Source organism: Sander vitreus, chromosome 21 (assembly GCF_031162955.1).
Source record: "Sander vitreus isolate 19-12246 chromosome 21, sanVit1, whole genome shotgun sequence".
NCBI lineage: Eukaryota > Metazoa > Chordata > Actinopteri > Perciformes > Percidae > Sander > Sander vitreus.
The window spans coordinates 13,842,375-13,851,743 of NC_135875.1; the positions used below are offsets into that span (position 1 = coordinate 13,842,375).

Sequence of the window (9,369 nt, forward strand, 5' to 3'; positions counted from 1 at the left end):
GGCGCACAGGCACACAAAAAATCACAAGTTTAGATTCAGATTTTATTTTCTTCTGTAACTCATGAGGTAAATGACAGAGTACACCAAGCTAATGATAACTTATTAAACAATACATCATGACTTGTCATTTCAGCAACAGATTGCATTTACACAAACATAAAAAGTGCTTTAATGTCTGGTTACATACTCAACCCTTTGTCCCTTAATAATGTCTTTTCAAATACACATTAAAATAAGCTGCTGTAAGACTGTTACAAAAACAGTTCATACAAACTAAGTACATTCATACATATTAGTTCCTCTTCACCCGTTATTTTAAAGTGAAAACACCTTTCCCCTGTATGTAAACTGGCAGTCTTTTACTCATGGCAGTCCCTCTAGAGTCGTATCCTCAAACAGACTGAGCAGGTTCTTTGGTTCAAAGTTGGGTCGGGGCAAAGCCACCTCTGTTTGGACACTGTTGCGACCGCGTCGCTGCGAGGACTTGGTGGATGAAGAATGTCGGCTCTGTGTGGAGTTTTCATTCGTGCTATCTGCACAAAGTCCTGCATGTATGGGACTCGCACTGGGTGTCAGTGTGTGGCAGCAACCATTTGAGTGGATGCTGGAAGGGGTCTGCCCTAAATTACAGGAGGACCAATCACCCAGATTTGAGTGAGTGGGTGTGCGGGCAGGACTTCGATGATAGTGTGTCGGTGAACCTGGGAGGGGAGTAGATGTGCTTTCCACAGACAGTCTGGATTTGACCCTGTGGAGTGGGGGAAATGTAAAAAATGAAGCAGGGAATCCAACTGCTCTATGCATAAAACCAAGTTATGAATTAAGTTACATTTTTGATACAATTCTCTACCTGTGTAAGAAGGTGGGGGAAAGTTCTGGGTCTGTAGGATCCAGCAAAAACACTGTATCATCCTCTGGGCTCCCAGAGTCAGCATGCATGGCACTGAGGGGCAGGGTTAAATCCTTGTCCCAGCTACCCTTCGGAGGAGTGCAGGGCACTGGCTTTGTCCAGTGAGGAAGGAAGGACAAGTGAAGGGAGGAGAGGAGCCTACACCCAAAGCACAACACCAACTACGAGAAAAAGAGCAGAAGAATATAAAAATGAAACTTTGTTTATTAAAAAAAAAAAGTACACTTTTATGTTTCAGGTTTGAATTACATGTACATCTAATTATTTAAAGAAAACTGCAAACGTTTATTTTCAAAAGGTTTATTAGACACATTACCTGACAGAGGGAGACCAGTGTCAGCATAGTCTCGACGACCACAAGATAGATGCGCCTCTTCCACCTGTGTTTTCTAACAGAGGGGAAAGCAAGAAGCTCAGAGACTGTCGGCCTCTCAGATGGTTCTGGGGCCAGCATGACCCGCAGTACTGTCTGTAGCTCAGTTGACAGGCCTGCAAATATGGATGGAAATGGTAGAAACATAAGTCATTTGAATAAAGTCAATGGGACAATATATGAGAACTAAGTGGATCTTACCACTGGTAAACTCTGAGGGGAGGCAGCCTTGTCTGAGCTGTTGCCAGCCCTCTCCACCATTTGGAACTTCCATATTACAGGCAAGCTCCAGAATAGAAACACCCAAACTAAATGAAAATGATTTGACAGTATTTAGGAACACATTTAAATCATATCAATTACATTCAGTTACATTCTTTAGAAAATAATTTCATTTTCTCATTTATGTACCTGAAAACATCTGCAGCAGGACCGTACTCCCCACGGAGCAGCTCAGGGGCCATGTATCTTGGATCTCCTTCTTGGATGTCGTCTTTTACTTTCCCCTCTACAGACTCTGTACTCTTCTGTTTGAGCTCAAAAAGCAGCCCAAAGTCCCCCAGCTTGAGGCGGCCAGAGTCAGTAATAAGGACATTGGCAGGCTTCAGGTCAAGATGCACAAAACCATGAGAGTGCAAGTGTTGCAGTGCTGAAAGGAGATCGCACAGGTAGGCCCATGCTGCAGGCTCATCTGGATTTAAATGTTTCAAACGAAAGCCAAGTCAGTATGTCTGGGGATTTGAGAATATTCTGGACCAAGAAGTACATGCATTATGATTGTGTAGAAAAACATCATTAGCTAATACAACATCTGAATAGATTGTATTGTCTCTTTCTGACAGACCTGGGCCAGGAGACTGGTTCTCAGCATGGAGCAGCAAGCTGGTGCTACACAGCTCTGTCTGGATGTAAAGTCGGCCACACTCCTCCCAGGCTGCCACAAAATTCAGGATGTGAGGGTGAGGACAGAGGCGCTCGTGGTTCCTGGCTTCCCTCACGCTACGGTTCCTCTCACTGTTGCCCCTAAAGCGATGAGCAGAGCGCTTGACTGCATACTGCCGGCCGTCCTCGTTGCTTTGCACCTAGAAAAAAAAATCCAGGAGGTCTCTATTCTATTCAGGATCTCCAAATGATATACTCGGTGAGAAAGGAAGGCTTACAGAGATATCTAAATTTGTATTGTGAGCTTCCCCAATACAAAACCACAGCACAGATCTTCAGTTAAGATTTTATGTAAATACTGTTCTGATCTTTTTATTAGAAACTGCTAATTTACCACTCTAGACAGCCCCTTATATAGTTATTATTGTAAGGGTCTTAAAAACTTGAGTATCTTATGCCAACTTTCTCACAATATAGTCCTTAAAATGCAGAATTTCTAATTTCCTTAATGTAAATAAACAGCAACATATAATTCAGTATATGTATTACTTTCTCACACACACACACACACACACACACACACTCTTACCTTGTAGACCTCTCCAAATGATCCTCTTCCCAGCAGGCCCAAATTAGTGTAGCACTGACTGAAATAGGACTGCTGTTTGTTGGGATCATATACAGAATTCGGAGCGGGAGACTTACTAAGGGAACACGACAGGGGTGTCCAGGGGGATGGATGCTGGGGGAACATCCTGCTCAGAGGGGGACATCCCTTGGATGGTGGCAGCGGGGGCAGAGAATGTGAGAGCTGGGCAGATGAACAGTAGGATGAGTTAGATGTAGACAATGAGGAAAAAGGGAGACGGCGCTTTTTGAGGGAAAAGGACTGCTCTGCATGGGAGAAGTGGGTGGGAAGAGGGAGAGGCATCCTGGACACTGTGGTTTCCACGGCCACTGACATTGTGTCAGGACTTTTTCAGTTCTTTTCTTTGACGATAGTGAGCTGCAACATTTAAAAGAAAGCCTTTACACAGTAGCAGTCTTGGCTGACAGTTAAAATGAATGTACCAATGCCATTTTTGAAGTGCTCATGCCAATTCAATGTACTTTTGTCTGCTTATGGACAAAACATTGCTGGTCTGAAATTATAGATAAGTTATCCGTCATACTCATTTACCACTAAACCAAAGTAAAGACTTAATATTTAAATGCCACCCTGAAACGTATTAATCTAAACTCTGACACGTGCAATACAATTTGATCTGCCAATAGAAAATAAAATATGTTCAGGCACTAAAAATATATGTGCTTCTCACGTAAATAAAATAAACCAGAAATTGTTGGAGGTTATCTTTTTCTGTCTAGCTGGGTCACACTGATCTTGTCTAGAGAGAGAGCTGACATCCTGAACATCCTGCTTTACAGGTTGTCCTGCCAATTGTCAGATATCAGTATCATACAATCTTCTTGATCCTTTGATGGATAGCTCATTCGTGGAACAGGTCCTAGAACAGACCTGCTGAATGTAACGTAACTCTAACGTTAGCTAGCTAGGTTAACCGAGTAAACACACTAGCTACAAGTTTGATAACGTCAGTCGTCAACTGTAATATTTACTTCAGTTACTTTGCTAAAATAGCTATGGTTAACATTAGCATTATTCATTCTTTATTCTTTGCCATCACTGACATGACAATGTCACCTCCACAAAATACATTTTGGCTAACGTTAACTGAGGGCGGACCGAGTCAACAACATAATAACATAACCTAGCTAATTTAAGTTATAGTCAAATGACGTGCTGTAACTGACAATTCATCGTTAGCTAGATAAAGTAGAATTAAGTAACATTATCACACAGACCATAATCCAGTTTTAACGACGGTCTTCTAATAAGTAGTGTTCCGATAGTCGCTGTGGTGCAAAAATCAAACTGCGCGTAAACTCTACTAACTACCTCGCGCCAAATTCTGATGATTATACGCAGTGCTGCGTGTAGACGCTAGATCGCACCTGATACACGCAACGACGTCAACACGAGCATATTGCGCAGGCGTCACAGACAGCATAGACGAGCAAAAGAGAACGGCACTTTCTAACATGAGAAATCGCTAATAAAAGCTTCTAAACAAAAAACTACATAACTGGACATGTTCCAGAAACAATGTAATCCGAAATTGGGGAACAACATCGGCAACCATGTGAAAAATAAACACTGCAAGTCTTCTTCTTCTTTAGTTGTATTGGTGAGCTACACAACGACGTTTAAGGTACATGCCGCCACCTACTGTACCGGAGTGTGTAACATCATGACTTTAAACCTTAAACCAGTGGTTCCCAACCTTGTTGAAGATAAGAAGGTAGATTTTGTTCTCAACAATTTGGTGCTTTTAGGAAAACATGGTGTCATATGTGTCATATACACCTACATTAAAAGATCCTCTCGATGCAGTAACGTCTGTGGTTAAATGGTGTTAAAGCATTATTTTTACATTATTACATTAAGCCATTATTTATGGTTGAAGCCAGTGTTGACGCCTGCGCAGTATGCCCGTGTTGACGTCGTCACGCGTATCTGGTGCGATCTAGCGTCTACCAGTGCTGCGCCTATCGTGAATACAAAATACTTATCTGGATTGCGCAATATCCGCAAGCGGTGCAGTCTGGGGTTCTGCTGCACAACAGAGGGCTGGCGCAACTGCTAGCTAGCTGACCACTTGAAATGGTAATTGTATTGTTATTATTATCGGTCATTTTGTGAGATTTGTGACTATATACAACCACTGCCTTAACGTTCAGTGCTTTGTTCAAAAGTATTAGCACTAAAGTAACAAACGATACCGGTGGTTATAAAATGTTTATTTCCGCTTGTGCTTGCTAGCCAGCTAACGCTAAGTTTGCTATATTAGCTTCGCCTTCTCATCTAACGTTAGCTGTAATGAGAGGTAACTTATCTTAGCTTGGCTATCCTTGGAAGTGATGGAACGTTAGCCAACCAGCCCAGTTAAGTTAGCTAGTCAGATCAGTAAGGCTAATTTTGCGTTAGCTCAGAGCTAAATACACTGCTCGCTGATTCTTGGTAACTTGTGCATTTATTGGCAGTAACGTTAATTAGTCTGTATCCGGAAAAAAACTAAACTTGCCTGACACATTGGCATAACAACCAGTTTCATTTAAAGAATTCGCCAACAATACACGTTTAGTCTGCATACAAGCTAGTAACGTGTTATAAACTGTTGCCAGACACTTAGTAACGACTTAAAGTTACATGGCCTACTGAGATGTTTTGTCAAATAAAGAGTGGTTAGAGGAGCCACGTACAGAATCATCAATCTTGTTTGATCCCATTCTAAATTGAGAGTAACATTTTTTAGAACCAAATTCAATCCCTCAAAACCACAAATCAAGTTGCTTTTCTTTGACAGTTTTTAAAAAAATTAATATTGTAATTCTTTGCCTGCTTTGCTTCAGGACGTGTTCTTAATGATCCGGCGTCACAAGACCACAATCTTCACAGATGCCAAGGAGTCTACCACTGTGTATGAGCTGAAGCGTATTGTTGAAGGAATCCTTAAGAGACCACCTGAAGACCAGAGGCTGTATAAAGTGAGTTTAGGGGCCAAGTATGCCAGTGTGTGACACCTAATTAAGTCCAGTCACATAGCTGACAGCATCACAATGTGACGGTGGAGGCATGTAACTTGTCTTTCCCAAGGGTGACTAAAATATTCTTTGGAATATGTCTCACACACTGTCTCGATAGTCATTGATGCAAATTAATACATTTTAGGCCATTAGGGGTTCCTGTGACTTTTTCAACGTTTGTTGCACAGGATGACCAGTCACTAGAGGACAGCAAAACTCTTGGTGACTGTGGATTTACCAACCAGACTGCCAGACCTCAAGCCCCAGCTACAATTGGTCTGGCCTTCCGTATTAATGGTATGTTCAGTTTATATTATTAAGTGTCATGATCAAGGATTAAAGATCAGGGATATTTCGTTTTTTTCCTCCCATTAGGGTAATTTTCACAATAAGAAGCATTTCCTGTCTTTCTGCTTCTTATCAACTCAACTCTGCTTTTCAGGATGGGGAATTATTCAAGAAGTTTTGTTTTGGACTTACTTGTTTAGTTGAGTCTTAGTAATTAATTACATGATTGATGATAATCAGTCGTACTTTATGCGTGTTAATCTGCTTCAATCTAATTTACACCCCCAAGATCTGTAATTGGGCGCTGTGGCAGTATGTAAGTAGATAACTGTGGTTATCAGCTACTGTAACTCATTCATGCTTAAATATCAATCTGTAACGTTGATTGCCATATAGGGCTGTGCAATTTATTTTAGTAGAGTGCTTTAGTGATAGAATAGAAACCAAGATAATGGCTGTTAGCTATATTAGTTTTTGTTTTTATTATACATAAATTGACATTGTTACTGAAAATGCATAAAAACTACAGACAACATACGTGACAAAGAATGTGAATAGAACTCCTTTTTTTAAATTTGATTTGAGCCTGAGAATTATCACTAGAAATTAGATTTGAATTGGATTTTAAACTGTCTATGAAGTTAGTTTTAAAAATCAACAGGTTTATTTCTGGATATTAGAGAGGCCATGGGGCTTTTAGCGTTGACACCAAATCTACCACCATTGTCTTGTCGGTCAACTCTCCGTCTAAAACCAGCACGTGATCAGTTAGGGCTGCTCGATGATGGACAAAATCATAATCACAATTATTTTGGTCAAAATTAGAGATGTACCGATACCAGTATTGGTATCGGCTCCGATACTGCCTAAAATGCTGGTATCGATATCGGGAAGTACTGGAGTTTATGCACCGATCCGATACCACGTAATAAAGCCCTAAAGAAAATCTACGTTACAGTAGTTTGTTCTTTTTCAGTTATAACTGACTGTCAAACTGGAGAATAAAAGAAAGTTCTGTGGCATTCATGTTTCACAAAGAGTTTAACCTGAGCCAGACCGATAACAAAGATAGAAATAATATCACATCCATACAAGGATAGTAGTATACAGCTGTTAAAACATAATAAAATATATGACACACTAGTATCGGATCGGTACTCGGTATCGGCCGATACGCAAGTTCAGGTATCGGAATCGGTATCGGGAAGCAAAAAATGGTATCGGGCCATCTCTAGTCAAAATACAAAAATCACGATTACTCATTGAAAAGATGTTGCATTTATTGAACTCAAACAACAGTGAAAGTACCTTGAACTGTTTCCCTTTTTTATACTTTTCCCTGTCAACTTTTTGAATTCCTCTTCAGAACACAAGACAAAATAAGTTTCAAAATGTAATGTGCAAAATAATCGTTTTTTTTCTTCTCTTGATTAGATTGTTTTTGTGATGGTTAGGAGGAAAATTCGATGAATTGCACAGCCCTATGAGAAGTAAAATCCACCCTGTGCTGCGACGCTGCTGCTGCTGTATGGAGCAGACACTGTCAGTTTGATTCCAGCTGATACACGAAAAATGAAATAAATTGGTGTATGCCTGAACACCGTGTAACACGGACTGCCATCGCAAGCCTGCTGGACATACCAAAAATCATACCTGAGCCTCCAGTCTGAACATGCTCACAAGATCCTCACAGGCTCCAGAGAACAGATAAACTAGGACACGTGACCAATTTGTCCATGACTTAAAAGGGTGAAATAAATGACCTAACTCTCAAGATTAAGTTCCTTTTGCACCTTTTTAAGAGTGCATTAACAGAATAGTTCTTACCTTGGAGTTTTGGAATATCCACCCAGAAAGACGTGACACAGTCAATGTTCCCTGCAGCAACTTTGTGATACGACTGATGTAGCCACATGCAACTCGGCTGACATGATGGAGCTAATGTTTCCTTGTCTCCTCTGCCCTTCAGATGACATGTTCGAACAGCTGCACATCGAGGCCTTCTCCAGCCCCCCAGAACTCCCTGATGTGATGAAGCCTCAGGACTCCGGTAGCACTGCCAACGAACAGGCGGTCCAGTGATAACATGGAGAGGAAACGAGCAATGGAGGAAAGGATGGAAGTGTGTGTGTGTGGATTAACTGCAGTGCAGAAGTAGCGGGTTGGAGAATATGTAATATAATTTGTTGGATGGGGACATTATAGGTAACCAAGCCTATCCATGTTATCTTCATGCTATCATCCCAGCAACCCCCCCAATTAGCTTCACTTTGTCTTTTTTTTTCTTTTTTATGATTTCCACATCACATGCGGTTCTGCTCCTTGACTTTGCTCTTAAGCACCAACTGGCTCAAACTTTTTGAGTGAGGAAGTTGGTTTGGAAAGTATGATTGTGTGTGTGTGTGCGTTATTATAATTATTATCATTAATATTTTGGAAAAGGTGAAAGTGTAGTTGTGTGTCACAGTGTTCTAGAAGTAACATGCATAGGTAAGGAGTCCGGTGTCCGAATCGGCCAACTGCATGAACAAAATTCAAAACAAAGGCTTTATTTTCACAAAAACAGATAAAACTGACAACAGAACTGGACAACGGAGGGATTTTTTTTTGGTTAAAGGACATTCTGCCTGTGGCATACAGTATACACAGGAGAAATGTTTTCTGGCGTTAAAACCTAAGTTTTGAAAATGCATACATCACCACATGTCACCAACATCAATGCGGCACCTTCCCCTGATCACACAAACATAGCCTGTAACTGTGAGCTTTCATAATTAAAAGTTTTTTCTGTTTTGTTTTTTACACTGCTGGCTGATTTTTATTTTAAATACAGGTTTGTGTCAATATTTTATGAAGATGACAGAATTGGAGGGGCCTGTTGAAGAAGTTGGGCAGGACAGTAGCATTTCATAGGCCTCATTCACAACAGACATTTTGAGTTGACATAATAGGAACAACACAGGTGTAACTAATAACATTACCAATGGCTCTGTTCTGTTTAAGTGTCCCAATAAGGTGTGACAGTGAGTCAGCATGCACTGTACCAGGACCCTGAAACTGATGCCACCGTTAATGTCATTATTTACACCTGTTTTGTGCCATTGTCCTCAGCTAGTTTAAAGCCAAGAAAAGTCAAGGAGTTAATGAATGAATATATATCAAAAGTCAACAGTTTGAATGAATATATGTACAACAAATCAACGATTTTCCTTACCCCAACAAAATTCTCAGGTTCACTGTGTCAGTTGCTTTTTGGTAATCACTTTAC

At 40.7% G+C, this 9,369-nt stretch overlaps 2 protein-coding genes across 3 annotated transcripts; one reads left to right on the forward strand and one right to left on the reverse strand.

The window, feature by feature from the left end:
* Positions 1 to 28: 28 nt before the first annotated feature.
* Positions 29 to 4,350, reverse strand: pkmyt1 (protein kinase, membrane associated tyrosine/threonine 1). 2 transcript variants are annotated; one of them, XM_078280072.1, is made up of 8 exons: positions 4,032 to 4,350; positions 2,755 to 2,976; positions 2,128 to 2,365; positions 1,695 to 1,974; positions 1,485 to 1,591; positions 1,227 to 1,399; positions 851 to 1,071; positions 29 to 748 (listed from the first exon to the last, which is right to left on the reverse strand). In XM_078280072.1, exons 1-8 carry the CDS (start codon positions 4,032 to 4,034, stop codon positions 364 to 366), a joined length of 1,629 nt encoding a protein of 542 aa, XP_078136198.1. In that variant the 5' UTR covers positions 4,035 to 4,350; the 3' UTR covers positions 29 to 363. The 2 variants fall into 2 exon arrangements, with proteins under 2 accessions (XP_078136198.1, XP_078136197.1); XM_078280071.1 differs by having other exon boundaries at positions 2,755 to 3,171.
* A 435-nt stretch (positions 4,351 to 4,785) lies between these two features.
* Positions 4,786 to 8,903, forward strand: LOC144536795 (elongin-B-like). Its single transcript, XM_078280075.1, has 4 exons — positions 4,786 to 4,893; positions 5,640 to 5,774; positions 6,002 to 6,110; positions 8,071 to 8,903. Exons 1-4 carry the CDS (start codon positions 4,891 to 4,893, stop codon positions 8,181 to 8,183), a joined length of 360 nt encoding a protein of 119 aa, XP_078136201.1. The 5' UTR covers positions 4,786 to 4,890; the 3' UTR covers positions 8,184 to 8,903.
* The last annotated feature ends 466 nt before the right edge of the window (positions 8,904 to 9,369 follow it).